This window comes from Coregonus lavaretus (genome assembly GCF_964263955.1).
Source record: "Coregonus lavaretus genome assembly, chromosome: 20".
Classification (NCBI taxonomy): domain Eukaryota; kingdom Metazoa; phylum Chordata; class Actinopteri; order Salmoniformes; family Salmonidae; genus Coregonus; species Coregonus lavaretus.
This window is the reverse complement of record NC_140007.1, coordinates 33887260-33903081: the sequence shown is the minus strand read 5'-3', so window position 1 is coordinate 33903081 and position 15822 is coordinate 33887260. Positions and strand designations below refer to the sequence as shown.

The 15822-nt window shown below is 40.7% G+C and overlaps 1 protein-coding gene across 6 annotated transcripts in view; it reads left to right on the top strand.

Moving 5' to 3' along the window:
* The first annotated feature begins 8559 nt into the window (after window positions 1–8559).
* LOC311147800 (C4b-binding protein alpha chain-like) overlaps window positions 8560–15822 on the top strand; it is a 48750-nt gene continuing 41487 nt past the window's right edge. For all 6 annotated transcript variants that reach the window (XM_084184589.1, XM_084184587.1, XM_084184591.1 and 3 more), the window contains exons 1-7: window positions 8560–8613; window positions 12312–12401; window positions 12574–12762; window positions 12976–13075; window positions 13266–13339; window positions 13460–13642; window positions 14326–14499. In XM_084184589.1, coding sequence (XP_084040715.1) covers window positions 12326–12401; window positions 12574–12762; window positions 12976–13075; window positions 13266–13339; window positions 13460–13642; window positions 14326–14499 — 796 coding nt within the window. In that variant the 5' untranslated portion in view covers window positions 8560–8613; window positions 12312–12325. The remainder of the gene's footprint in view (window positions 8614–12311; window positions 12402–12573; window positions 12763–12975; window positions 13076–13265; window positions 13340–13459; window positions 13643–14325; window positions 14500–15822) is intronic.

Here is a 15822-nt window from a genome sequence, read left to right as displayed (position 1 = left end):
GTTTCTGTCCCATTATGGCGTCTGTGAGAGCACGGGCAGCGCCACTGAGACCATCTCCATTTTTAAGTAGTCAATTTATTTTGGCAAACAAACTTAAAGGGTGCGTACTACCACCTGGATTGTGTTGTTTGAACAGGTATAAAGCCAAGGTTGGCGATTTACTGCCACCTGCAGTTATGGAACGTTTGCACACAAGTACAATTCATTGGCTGATCCATAGAGAATGATAGAGGCCTCTAGTGGCCAAAAGGCAGTTTTAGCATGGGCAGCGCCATTGAGGGCTTACACCATTTTTATGTAATCAACTGGGTGGTACTTCCAACTTTATTGGCTGTTCCATCCTGGTGATCCTGTTGTAGTCATGTCCAACCGGGTCATCAGGTGGGATCCTCTAATCATGAAGAAAATTGACTACTTCAAAATGGAGATTGCCTCAATGGCGCTTCCCATGCGCTCACAGACACCATGATGGGAACTATATAGGGATGCTTTCTCTGTCATTCTCTATGGGCTGATCCCTCCTGGTGACCTGGATGGAATTATGTGATCCTTCCTTAACCCATAGGAAGTCCTTCCCAGTTGACTAGTTCAAAATGGTGAAAGTCCTCAATAACGCTGCCCATGCAAAGTAAGGCTGGAATTCATTCCGATCGCCCCTTTTCGGCTATGCACCATAACTGCAAAAACGCGGCTATGCAATGTAACCGCAGTTGCAGAGATCCCATTCAAAGTATACGCTGCAGATGTCCACTCAATCGGAATTTACCTTTAAAGGGATAATCCACTTCAGAAATTAAACTCATGAAACTCCTGTCAATGTGGTGATAGTCTATGTTATGAGTGTGTAAAATAACTATTTTCACCATGATTTAAACCGACCAAAACGTGTGTACTATCCAGTAACGATGGGTCATTCGTGAACAAACGGCTCTTTTTGAACAGATATTTTTGGTGAAAGTCGGGAACCGAATCACATCGGTGAAAGAGCCGTTCATTTAGCTCCCTGATTTGTATACTGCTACTACTGTTGTTTGAGCTCAAAACAACATTGTTCTGCAGAAAAGTTACAAAATAATTATCTAAAAAAGGTGAATCCTCACTGCAGAAACAATAAATAGTGGGGGGAGCGCCTCAATCTGGTCCACGCTGATTTTCTTACAATTTGGCCTGTTAAAAATGTCTTTGAACGTGCATTTCACGATCTGACATTGGACATCTGAAATGTTTTCATGGTTCTAGGTAAATTCGGAAGCATTTTGAACAAAGAGTCGTTTGGGAGCCAAATGAGCCGGCTCTTTTATGTGAACGGAGCCAAATGAGCTAGCTCACAGAAAGGATTCAGAATGCCTATCACTACTATCCAGGTACCATCTCTGCTAATCACATCTGCCAATCAAGTTCTCCGTATCTAGGTTCTAAACACAGCTGGTGACAGCCAGAGAGAAACTATTTAGTGATAGAAACGTGATACCATAAATGCAAGCTGTAAAATTACTCCCAAATTAGAATGCAGTAACTGTAATGTAGCTAGATTGCTAGTTAGCTAGTTACAGCAAGTAGATATGTTGCTAGCTAGCAGGAGCAGATAGTTTTAGTCACTAGCTAGCATGTCATTCTGGGACAAGAAGCGTTTTAGCTATCAGTTTATTCCAAGTAATAATGTAAGACTACATAAAGCTATAGGACAATGAAAGTATACTTCCAAAGTTGTGGAAAATGGCTTAAGGATAACAAAGTCAAGGTATTGGAGTGGCCATCACAAAGCCCTGACCTCAATCCTATAGAACAGGGTTCTTCAATTCCGGTCCTGGAGGGCCGAAACACTTCTGTTTTTTATTTCTACCTGGTAGTTAATTGCACTCACCTGGTGTCCCAGGTCTGAATTAGCCCCTGATTAGAAGGAGAGGATGAAAAACAGAGGTGTTTCGGCCCTCCAGGACCGGAATTGAAGAACCCTGCTATAGAACATTTGTGGGCAGAACTGAAAAAGCGTCTGCGAGCAAGGAGGCCTACAAACCTGACTCAGTTACACCAGCTCTGTCAGGAGGAATGGGCCAAAATTCACCCAACTTATTGTGGGAAGCTTGTGGAAGGCTACCCGAAACGTTTGACCCAAGTTAAACAATTTAAAGGCAATGCTACCAAATACTAATTGAGTGTATGTAAACTTCTGACCCACTGGGAATATGATGAAAGAAATAAAAGCTGAAATAAATCATTCTCTCTACTATTTTCTGACATTTCACATTCTTACATTAAAGTGGTGATCCTAACTGACCTAAGACAGGGAATTTTAACTAGGATTAAATGTCAGGAATATGAAAAACTGAGTTTAAATGTATTTGGCTAAGGTGTATGTAAACTTCCAACTTCAACTGTATATAAACTCCCAGTAATTTATTGGTGTTTTACCCAATAAAATACTGGGAGTTTATATATATAGAGTGTGCGAATCTCTTTACTTATTTTTATAGCTTACAGTTTGTTCGCCGTTAGTCATCACTCTACACTAAAGCTCATGCTTTCTATTAGGGAAATAAAGATAGACATGGTTTTAAAATGTATTGGTAATATTTCATTCAGTACAGAAATGTCCTTACTCCAGTGGCTGTTGATGGACAGGGTCAGCATAGGTCTTGCTGCTTTGCCTAGCTTCATTTATTGAGCCAATTTCATATTTTGCTTATGTGCATTGCCTAAACATGTTGTGTGGGTAAGCCTGGGGTAAGCGCTGCACATTTGAGCCTGTCTACATAATTTGGCGCTGAATGAAGCTAGCTAGCTAGGAAAAACAACCTGATAAATGGACACTATACTGCACCTCAAAGAAGGCTACAAGCTCATGTAAAGGTGGCAACTGAACTATGTGGAGTTATTGTATAGGCTACCTTTGCTGAAAAAGATGAAAGGTTATCTAGACACTTGGAGACTTCCACCGTGTTTGGTTGCTAGGTGAAGACAGGTTCCTGGGTCCAGAGCATTTGAAAATGACTGCCCCCTCTCACTGAAGCCACGGTACTGCAGGCATTGTTAGCAGAAAACAGGAGATGTGGAGATGGGAGAACCTTCCAGAAGGACAACAATCTCTGCAGCACTCCACCAATCAGGCCTTTATGGTAGAGTGGCCAGACGGAAGCCACTCCTCAGTAAAAGGCACGACAGCCCGCTTGGAGTTTGCCAAAAGGCACCTAAAGGACTCTCAGACCATGAGAAACAAGATTCTCTGGTCTGATGAAACCAAGATTGAACTCTTTGGCCTGAATGCCAAGCATCACATCTGGAGGAAACCTGGCACCATCCCTACGATGAAGCATGGTGGTGGCAGCAACATGCTGTGAGGATGTTTTACAGCAGCAGGGACTGGGAGACTAGTCAGGATCGAGGGAAAGATGAACGGAGCAAAGTCCTGCTCCAGAGCGCTCGGGACCTCAGACTGGGGCGAAGGTTCACCTTCCAACAGGACAACGACCCTAAGCACACAGCCAAGACAACGCAGGAGTGGCTTCGGGACAAGTATCTAAATGTCCTTAAGTGGCACAGCCAGAGCCCGGACTTGAACCTGATCGAACATCTCTGGAGAGACCTGAAAATAGCTGTGCAGCGACGCTCCCCATCCAACCTGACAGAGTTTGAGAGGATCTGCAGAGAAGAATGGGAGAAACTCGCCAAATACAGGTGTGCCAAGCTTGTAGCATCATACCCAAGAAGACTCGAGGCTGTAATCGCTGTCAAAGGTGCTGCAACAAAGTACTGAGTAAAGGGTCTGAATACTTATGTAAATGTGATATTTCCGTTTTTAATTTTTAATAAATTTGCAGAAATGTATAAAAACCTGTTTTTGCTTCGTTTTTATGAGGTATTGTGTGTAGATTGATGAGGAAAACAAACAATTTAATCCATTTTAGAATAAGGCTTTAAGAAAATGTGGAAAAAGTGAAGGGGTCTGAATACTTTCCGAATCTACTGTAGAATGAATGGTGTCACGTGATCAATAGCTTTGTCCATTTATACAGTCATTGGTCCAGAGTGATGGGTGATATGTCGGTAAGTTGGCCAGCACTTCAGTGGTATGGCTGTGCTTGTCTTTGTTAACTATGCACACTGATACTCCAACACACATACAAAACACACTCCATCATTTGCTCACACACATAAAATATGCACATACATTTATACTGACTCGAAACACACCCACTCACATCCAATCATCATATACGCTGCTGCTACGCTGGTTATCATATATCCTGATGCCTAGTCACCTTACCCCTATACATACTGTATCTACCTTTATCGATCCAGTATCCCTGCACATTGTAAATATGGTACTGGAACTGACCCTGTATATAGTATGCTTACTCACTTTATTGTGTTCTTCTTATTTCTTATTTTTATATCTTGTGTGTTTTTGTTCTACCTTGTTATTTTTAGTTTTACATTGTTATTGATTACTGCATTGTTGGGGTTAAAGCTAGCAAGAAAGGCATTTCACTGTATTTGTGCATGTGACATTAAAACTAACATATCATGTGCCGTTAGACTTCCTTTGCAGTGGTCAAATGTGGTCTGTTGTTTGATTGCAGTGTAGTGAACGTTTCCAGAGAGGCACAGTGCTGTAGTGCTGTGAAGAGGTTGTGGAAAGTTGCATAGGTATAGATTAAGGTGTCAATTTTAAAATACAGGATGTACTGTGCACTCTTAACAATTGCACTGTGTATGCTGCTGTGGGAATGAAATCTGAAGACTACTACTGTATGTAATGTGGAATTTCATTTTCAAAGAGCGATTTTCAATCATAACTCTTCTTGTTTATTTTTCAGGGCATGGACAGAGTTGCCTGTTTGGTATGAGGTCCTGCGCTGGCTTTTCCTGGCTACTCTGATAGTAGCTGTTTGTCTTGTGAACAAGTGCAGACCTACACAAGTGTGATCCAACAGTCTCTATGACAACAACAAGTTTCCTTTGGCAAACTGACCACTTTGTTTCACCTTAGTCGCAGATATGTATGTATGTGCTTTAGCTAACTCCTTTGTCATTTTGTCATATAACAACAACATCCTTCATAGACATTGAAAATATAGAATTGGCTAACTACATCAAGGTAAATAGGTTTATCTATTTACCTATACAAAGGGTGAAGGTGGGATTATATTATGTCAAATTATATTTTCTTACTGACACACAAGAATAGTTGAAGTAAATGTGCCTGTGAGGATGTAAAGAGCTACAGTTAGCCACAGGAGGGCAGTAATGATTGTGTTATGGAAGTTTGAAACGTCACATGTTCAATATGGCTTACATTATGAAAGGACTTTAAGTGATATCATGGAAACCTAAAATTAACATTTGTATTTCTTATCATAATGACACATAATCAAATAATTGCTCAGTAAAATCGTTTTTTTACAGGGAGTGTTTACCAGAGACAGATACTAACTCCCTGCCCAACAGCCACCAGATCCTGTCTAGGTTAGCGACACAATACATACAGTCTTGATTCTTGTTCATACATTTCCAACAATTATTTGTCTTACCGTAGGCCTGTTCATTTGACTGTATTAATAAGCTACACCATATCTAGTGTGACATTAAAACAGGAAGACCCCTCACTTCCTGTGAATGATATCATGAAATAAACAAATATTACTTTATGAGTCAGGTGACTTTTATTGCATTTCATGCGTATGTAAATACTGAGTTGTGTGTGATGAGAATAGGATCCATTTCAAATTCCATGATGATTGTTATTCTATCCTTCCCAGGAACTCTGTCATACAATAAGACATTGTCACAGCATGAGAATCCGTTTTCAATGTCGACACTCAAAACAATGGAGAGCCAAACCCTCTAGATGTTGACCAGAAATGACAAACCACTTCCGGTTGCCGCCCCTTCTTTAAACTCATAACCTCAACATAAAGTTTTCCATAGTGCGTGATATATTATTGAATACTGTTTATTAAGAAATCAGATATGTGTACCTGTTGGTAAAATATTCTGTAAGGAATGTATTTGCTGTAACTGCTTTTAGAACATGTTTGGTTATAGTAAAACTTTTCACGAGGAAGGAAGCGGTGATGGTATTGTGTTAACCACAAAAAGACCAGAATATTTACAGTATCTTACTTAGAAACCATGCATAAAAGATGGAAATACCTTGCCCAAGTATTTGGAAGCATATCTAAATTATATCTTGGTCAGATGGTGTGTCAGGAGTGTCAGAAAATGGTGAAAGGTTATGTTACTCAGCATGAGTCAAATTGAGGATTGTTCTACATACTACGTTTACTTGTGTTTCTAAATCTCTAAATACCAAAGTGGTGATCATATCTTTTTTTTTTTACAATGCTTCCACTTTGATACTCAGCATGCCACACCTTCAGTTCACTATTGAGTTGACCTCGTCTTTTCTTACCAGGTATAAGGAAGGTGTGCACATTTTTTTTTAAAGCACCTGGCATCAGTACCTGGCATAGTGTTCATTAACTGTTTCACTGTCACACTGTCACAACCCTGGATGACAGACAATATTCTAAAACCGTGTAGGCCTAGGCCTCATACATAGGCTATCTCTGTAAATAGATTATTTGCATGAGAGCCATGCTTGAGCTGAATTTGATGACAGCAGAAAAATGGGGTATAAAGTGATGTATTTCATTTCTATATATTTGAGAGATACTTTTTTATTACATACATTCTTCAAAATTCACTAAATGTGAAGTTAGCTGATGAATATTATCTCATAGAACAAAACGTATAAGATCTCCTAAGCCTGTGTTTATCACAGAACTTATTTTTGCAGTTTATCCAAAAACGCCATTAATTTTCGCAAACCATGATTTCAGATTCAGATGGTTTAATAGTCACATGTACAGGGTTGCAGGTGTGATTGCAGGGTACAGTGAACATCTTAGGCTCCGAGCTCCAACATGCAGGACTAAGTGAAATAAAAGAATGAAAATTGTCATGGAAACAATAGAAATAGAACTAGCACTATATACATCATAACAACTGTGGTAGTGATGAATAAATACATGTCCAACAGGGGGATGGCAGAGTAAAGACTGTTGAGGGGGTGGGGTGGAACGACCGTAGGTGGAGCAGCAGCATGACCATTGAGTGAAATAAAAACAAGTAAGTATACATAACAACTACAACAGTGATGAATGTGGTTGAGGTGGGGGCAGAGTAAAGTGTGTGTGGAGTAGCAGGGGGATGGGGGAGCAGGTAGCTGACTAGTGGTGGCTATTCAGCAGCCTGATGGTCTGAGGGTAGAAACTATTGGCCAGTCTTTCAGTTTTAGCCATGATGCTCCTGTACTGCCCGCGTCTGAGTGATTGAAGTGGGGAGAACAGGGCATGGCTTGGGTGGCTGGGGTCCCTGATGATCTTCTTGGCCTTCCTGTGACACCTGGTGTTGTAGTTCGGCTGCACGTATCACCCTCTGAAGAGCCTTGCGGTCCGCTGCGGTGGAGTTGCCGTACCAGGCTGTGATGCAGCCAGACAGTATGCTCGATGGTGCTCCTGTAGAACACTGTGATGGCCCTCGGGGACAGGCCGAACTTCTTCAGCATCCTGAGGTTGAAGAGTCGCTGTCGTGCCTTCTTCACTATGGTGTCCGTGTGGTTAGACCATTTCAGCTTCTCTGAGATATGTACGGCGAGGAAATTGAAGTTAGGATGGGGGCGTGTCCAGCCTGGTTCCTCCTGAAGTCCACAATCAGCTCCTTTGTTTTTCTTATATTGAGGGAGAGGTTGTTTACCTGGCACCACGCTGTCAGAGTGCCTACCTCCTCCCTCTAGGCTGTCTCGTTGTTGCTGGTGATCCGGCCTACTACTGTCGTGTGGTCAGCGATGAACAGCATCCTCACATATGCATTCCTTTTGTCCAGGTGGGTAAGGGCAGTGTGTAGTGCAATGGCGATTGCGTCGTTCGTGGATCTGTCAGGCCGGTAGGCGAATTGGAGAGGGTTGAGTGTGTCGGGGAGGTAGTAGGTGATATGGTCTTTGACTAGCCTCTCGAAGCACTTCATGATGACGGAAGTGAGTGCCACTGGTCGGTAGTCATTCAGTTCAGTTACTTTCCCTTTCTTGGGCACAGGGATGATAGTGTACATCTTGAAGCAGGTGGATATAGAGGCCTGAGCTAGGGAGAGATTGAAAATGTCAGAGAACACAACAGCCAGCTGGTCTGCACACGGCTAGAGATGCCATCTGGGCCGGCAGCCTTGTGAGGGTTAACACGTTTGAATGACTTACATTTGTCCTCAGTGGAGACTATGAGGGTGGCAGCTAAGGGTTAGCCAATGGTGGAGTTATTGCCAACAAAAAGATGCCATTACTATTTCTCTCTATGTCAAGTGTTCATTATTGACCTATAAATCACTTCTATTTGTGCTTTTATGTGCTATGCCTTTTTGTGCCCACTGCCCTTTCTCCACAAATTGAAATTGTATATCTTGCTACTTACAGGCCCTTTATTAAAGACACGCCCCCTTGTCTTACCTGAAACGGAGGAGCACTGCCCTTAAAGAAAGGTGCAACACAAACGTCAAGTTGCTAGTCAGGCAGACATCGTTACTAGTTGAAGAAAGCGTACAGACCATTTGAACAATAAGGTAATATTTTTCCAAATACCGCTGATAATTATTGTAAATTATTCTAAAAAGTGCCATGTACGCGAACACGGTAGCTAGCAGATGCAGCTACAATTAGCCAGGCTTTCTAGTTAGCCCTACCCCATTCATAGACGCTAACCTTTAGCCCCTATTGATTAAAGTATCTTAAAAAACAGTACAGTATGTAGTGTCTTCTTCCCAGGGGTATTTTGTTAAGAGCCCAGACGCTCGATCTGATCGTTTGCGGTACGGTTTTGGGAACGTAGCTGTCCAACGTGGTCTCAGAGCGTTTCATATTATTCTTTACGTAAATCAAGGACTGTCTCTATAGTATTATATGTTAAGTTTCTTATGGTATATTAATTTGTGAATGTCCATCATCCGTTTCGTATGATATATTACTAATTGCAATTTGTACAATATGTTACTAATTGCAATTTGTACAATATGTTACTAATTGCAATGTGAACAATATGTTACTAATTGCAATGTGAACAATATGTTACTAATTGCATTTTGTACAATATGTTACTAATTGCAATTTGTACAATATGTTACTAATTGCAATTTGTACAATATGTTACTAATTGCAATTTGTACAATGTTACTAATTGCAATTTGTACAATATGTTACTAATTGCAATTTGTACAACATGTTACTAATTGCAATTTGTACAACATGTTACTAATTGCAATTTGTACAACATGTTACTAATTGCAATTCGTACAACATGTTACTAATTGCAATTCGTACAATGTGTTTTACAAATTTGCTAAATGTATATTATTTTTTACGAATTCCTATTTGTTGTGGCTAACGTTAGCTAGGTGGTTAACGCTAGCGTTAGCTAGCTCTAGGGGTTAAGGTTAAGTTAAAGGGTAGGTTAGTGGAAGGGTTAGCTAAAAGGGTTAGGCGGGGAAGGTTTAGCTAACATGCTAAGTAGTTGCTAAAATGCTAAAGTTGTCGATGATGAGGTTCGAACACGCAACACGCTTGCCTTAAGTAACATTCTATCTTATGTAACCATACCAATCATAACATATCATACTAATTTGTGTGTCCTGGATTACGTTTACTATGTACATCTAGTCTATGAGACCAGTCTGAACTATCTTTCATATCAGCTAAAAATAATAAATGAAAAAGGTTAAATTATTACACAACTTTTATCTGTTCCCACACGACCATATCTCCATGTTACAGCATCTGTTTACAAAAAACATAAGGTCCTTGGCTAGTTCACTATTTTTTACAACTTTTGATGTTGGATGGTTCCTTACCCTGAAAGATTTATATGTACCAGGAGAAACTGTAATTCATGGTAACATGTTCTTTAAACAGCCATTACAAACTTCAGCTAACTTTAGCAATTGCTAGCTAAAATCAATAAAAGTGATCATGTTTAGAAAAATGTCAATCACCTGAAATCAACTCTATATTTGATGTACAGTACCAGTCAAAAGTTTGGATACACCTACTCATTCAAGTTTTTAAACATTTTACTATTTTCTACATTGTAGAATAATAGTAAAGACATCAACACTATGAAATAACACATATGGAATCATGTAGTAACCAATCAAATATATTTGAGATTCTTTGAAGTAGCCACCCTTTGCCTTGATGACAGCTTTGCACACTCTTGGCATTTTCTCAACCAGCTTCATGAGGTAGTCACCTGGAATACATTTCAATTTACAGGTGTGCCTCGTTAAAAGTTAATTTGTGGAATTTCTTTCCTTCATAATGTGTTTGAGCCAATCAGTTGTGTTGTGACAAGGTAGGGGGAGGTATACAGAAGATGGCCCTATTTGGTAAAAGACCAAGTCCAAATTATGGCAAGAACAGCTCAAATAAGCAAAAAGTAACGACTGTCCATCATTACTTTAAGACATGAAGGTCAGTCAATCTAAAACATTTCAAGAACTTTGAAAGTTTCTTCAAGTGCAGTTGCAAAAACCATCAACTGCTATGATGAAACTGGCTCTCATGAGGACCACCACAGGAAAGGAAGACCCAGAGTTACCTCTGCTGCGAGGATACGTTTGTTAGAGTTACCAGTCTCAGAAATTGCAGCCCAAATAAATGCTTCACAAAGTTAAAGTAACAGACCCATCTCAACATCAACTGTTAAGAGGGGACTGTGTGAATCAGGCCTTCATGGTCGAATTGCTGCAAAGAAACCCCTACTAAAGGACACCAATAAGAAGAAGAAGAGACTTGCTTGGGCCAAGAAAAACGAGCAATGGACATTAGACCGGTGAAAATCTGTCCTTTGGTCTGATGAGTCCGAATTTGTGATTTTTGGTTCCAACCGCCGTGTCTTTGTGAGACGCAGAGTAGGTGAATGGATGATCTCCGCATGTGGTTCCCACTGTGAAGCATGGAGGTGTGATGGTGTGGGGGTGCTTTGCTGGTGACACTGCCAGTGATTTATTTAGAATTCATGGCACACTTAACCAGCATGGCTACCACAGCATTCTGCAGCGATACGCCATCCCATCTGGTTTACACTTAGTGGGACTATCATTTGTTTTTCAACAGGACAATAAACCAACACACCTCCAGGCTGTGTAAGGGCTATTTGACCAAGAAGGAGAGTGATGGAGTGCTGCATCAGATGACCTGGCCTCCACAATCACCTGACCTCAACCCAATTGAGATGGTTTGGGATGAGTTGGACTGCAGAGTGAAGGAAAAGCAGCCAACAAGGTCTCAGCATATGTGGGAACTCCTTCAATACTGTTGAAAAGCATTCCAGGTGAAGCTGGTTGAGAGAATGCCGAGAGTGTGCAAAGCTGTAAAGGCAAAGGGTGGCTACTTTGAAGAGTCTTTTTGTTTAACACTTTTTTTGGTTACTACATGATTCCATGTGGTATTTCATAGTTTTGATGTCTTCACTATTATCCTACAATGTAGAAAATAGTTTTAAAAAATAAAGAAAAACCCTTGAATGAGTAGGTGTGTCCAAACTTTTGACTGGTACTGTAACTTAAAGGTGATTTGGCCATAAAACAACAACATGCTCACATGCCCCCATCACTTTTATTGATTTATAGCTAGCGGTGGCTGATGTTAGCTGAAGTTTGTAATGGCTGTATAAAGAGATCTGAGCCATGGATTAGTTTCCCCTGGCCCATAGACTACTTTCAGGGTGAGGATCCATCTAACATCATGATGTTAAATAGTGAACTACTACTTTAATGAGTAAAGGCCTTAAGGAATAACTGTAGGCTCATTATCAGTAAATTTTTGGCCTTGTGTCCCAGAGTCCAGTAACGTTACCAGCTAGCTAACTTTATCTACTAAACCTTATTGTGAGTAATATGTGTATTTCCTTGTCAACAGTGTGATTGAGGCAAGTGGATATTTATCTAGCCGATCAAACTCAACTCCACGTTTTACAATGGAGTTGAGCGGCAACTAGTGTGTGGACTAAAGCACCAGCGTCACATAAAATCACAGGTGCTATTCTTTGGGTTCTGAAATCTGTCGTTTTTGATAAAAACTTCATTTTATGTGACGTCGGAGCTCCTGTCCGCACACTAGTCGCCGCTCAGCTCCATCGTAAATCATTGAGTTTAGTCAGCTAGTGGATATTGTGAGAAGTTCATCCGCTTAGGTGGGGATCTGGCAAAACGTTACAGTACAAGCAAACCAACCAATCCAGGAAATTGTGTGCTGCTGCTTGTTACAGGAAAAGAAGACGTCATGCAGCCCTCTAACGTCTGTTGGTCCTTGACGATATGGATGGTCCAGCTGGCCTTGATGTTTCTCACTATTCAAGGTGGGGTCATATCTGTATAGAATCAGAATCCTATTTCTTGGCATCTCTGTCTACAGACGGTGGTTTGAAGCTTACACTACTACAGTTTATGGGTTGAATTGACGGTGTTGTCTCCTGTATTTGTTCACCTTGGTCATTAACATTAACTCAGTTTTGTCTCCAACTCTTTCAGCTCAAAACTGCACCAAACCCATAGGAGGGCCAAACATGGTTTTGTCAGATGCCTTCATCATTCAAGAGACATTTGTAGACGGAGCAAATGTCACTTTTGACTGTGCAATTGGATATGTCCGTGCAGGAGGGTCTCGTACAGTCACCTGTACTGCTGGCGTGTGGAGTAAAGTGAAACTGGAATGCGAAAGTAATATAATTGTTTTTGTTCTGAAAAGTTATGCCATACTCTTGTAAATGTTTCCTGTTTTTAGTTACCCACTCGCAACTTGATATATTCATTGCCCATCCATAGATCTTCTTGAAATATTAGCCTGGAATTCGGACCTGTTTTGTGCTAACATTCAACTCTTTGCCACTGTCATTTTGAAAGTCTGACTGGTTTTCTCTATGGTTGTTTCAGGGAAGTCGTGTGGCTCCCCAGGAGAAGTGATGAACGGCCATTTTAATCTCTCTGAGGGGATCTTGTTTGGTGACAAGGTTGTTGCTACCTGTAACACTGGGTCAGTGCAAGGCTATTTGCCTTACTCAAACTTCCCCTCCCTAAAAGTTAAACAAAATGTTTATTTTTTTTATGTTTGGCATATTATCTGTCGTTACTATTTTGATCAGAGCTCTCTGTTGTAACCCTTGTTGTCCTAAAAGCAAAGCTCCAAATACTGTCTCATATTATCTAATCTTTCTCTTTTTCAGCTATTTGCTTGTGGGCAGCGGTGTAAGGACCTGTATGGACGGAGGCTGGGATGGCAGAGTTCCTGTATGTGAAGGTTAGTCATCTGAAGGAGCATGTCAAGTGAAAATAACAATAACTTTAACAGTTCTGTGCTTGTGCCTAAATCAAAACTCTTCATAACTGATTATAACTGCGGTTGTGCTCTAATCTGCAGTGGTGAAGTGTGGAAAGCCCCCCACCATTGTCAACGGTGGGCCTGTTGTCCCACCTGAAGAGACGTATAACTATGGAGATGTTGTGCAATATGGCTGTGAGAAGGATTACACTCTGGTTGGAACAAAATCCATAACCTGCTCTGAGAATGGAGAATTCCAGCCAGCTCCACCTGAGTGTAAAAGTACGTTGAAAGCTTGCCTTTTTTCCAATTCTAAGTATGGTTGTTAACAAAATATAGAACTGCTTACACCAGGGGTGTCAAACTCATTCCATGGAGGGCCTAGTGTCTGATGGTTTTTGGTTTTTCCTTTCAATTAAGGCCTAGACAACCAGGTGAGAGGAGTTCCTTACTAATTAGTGATCGTAATTCATCAATCAAGTACAATGGAGGAGTGAAAACCCGCAGACACACGGCCCTCCATGGAATGAGTTTGACACATGTGGCTTACACTGATCAAATCTATATGGGCTCCACTTTTTTCCTCCACCACACAATCGTGAGCATGTTCCAGATGACCTCCTCTGAAAGATAAATGTGTAAATATCACAGTATCTAGCCTAATAAAATAGAACATAAGCACAGATGTGCATGAAACAGGCTAAGCAAGCAGTCTAAAACATGTATAATATGTAGGCCTATTCTAAAAACCATGATGCAACATTAAGCTCAGAGGAAGTGGTTTACAATAGAATCTACCCTATTTATTTGTTAGATAATGATTAGTTGCAGGATTCATAAATGGGTGACTATAACAACATTGTTTATTGCTTCAAGTAGTCTAAAACCAATAAATAATATACTTGGGTCACATTGTTCACCTCAAAACAGTAGCTAATGACATCTCTCTTTGTTTACGTCTGCAGTGGTCTCATGTCCTCCTCCTGTTGTTGAGAATGCCGTTCGGATTGAAGGCCGTCCCCCCTATACGTACAAGTCTTTTGTGACATATAAATGCAACGCTGGATATGAGATGGATGGACAAGCCAGTCTGACCTGTGAAATAGAAGGCTGGTCAGCTCCTTTCCCTACATGCAGAGGTAAGACTGATTTCAGTGTTTGTTATTTAACACACTTTAGCCTATATTTTAGCTCAGTTTTTGCACCATTTGGTGTGTAGGAACAGAGGACCAATGTGTCAGCAAACTGGCTTTTTTAATGGAATGGACCTCAACTTATATAAACACATTGAGGACTTTTTGATAAGAAAATATGGTATGCGTGTTAATGTTCATTCTAATTGTTATTTTTCACCATATACATGCATGTGCATAGCAACCTCAAGTATTTATTTTCCCTTTTTACATGTTATGAGTGATTGACTAGCTGTCTGGTCCAACACCATTCTACTCCTCAGACCACACTGGCTGACTAAAGCATTTGAGGGATCACAACAGTAAAGTGTTGTGACAGACCGGATAAGAATAGTTAGTGGCCTAATTATATGTAATGTCTTTATAGCCCTTCTGACTACAACAAAGCCCCCCACTACCACAACTACAGCAGCTACTACAAAGAGAACCATAGTCCACGTTAAGAGCATTTTGATACTGCTTGGCACAATCCTAATCTAATGTTATTTATTTATTTATATACACACACAGTTGTAGTCGGAAGTTTACATACACCTTAGCCAAATACATATCAACTCAGTTTTTCATAATTCCTGACATTTAATCCTAGTAGAAATGCCCTGTCTTAGGTGTATGTAAACTTCCGACTACAACTGTGTGTGTATATAGGATCACCACTTTATTTTAAGAATGTGAAATGTCAGAATAATAGTAGAGAATTCTTTATTTCAGCTTTTATTTCTTTTATCACATTCCCAGCGGGTCAGAAGTTTACATAGACTCAATTAGTATTTGGTAGCATTGCCTTTAAAAATGTTTTACTTGGGTCAAACGTTTCGGGAAGCCTTCCACAAGCTTCCCACAATAAGTTGGGTGAATTTTGGCCCATTCCTCCTGACAGAGCTGGTGTAACTGAGTCAGGTTTGTAGGCCTCCTTGCTCGCACACGCTTTTTCAGTTCTGCACACAAATTCTCTATAGGATTGAGGTCAGGGCTTTGTGATGGCCACTCCAATACCTTGACTTTGTTGTCCTTAAGACATTTTTCCTTAACTTTGGAAGTATGCTTGGGGTCATTGTCCATTTGGAAGACCCATTTGCGACCAAGCTTTAACTTCCTGACTGATGTCTTGAGATGTTGCTTCAATATATTCACATCATTTTCCTTCCTCATGCCATCTATTTTGTGAAGTGCACCAGTCCCTCCTGCAGCAAAGCACCCCCACAGCATGATGCTGCCACCCCCGTCTTTCACGGTTGGGATAGTGTTCTTCGGCTTACAAGCACCCGC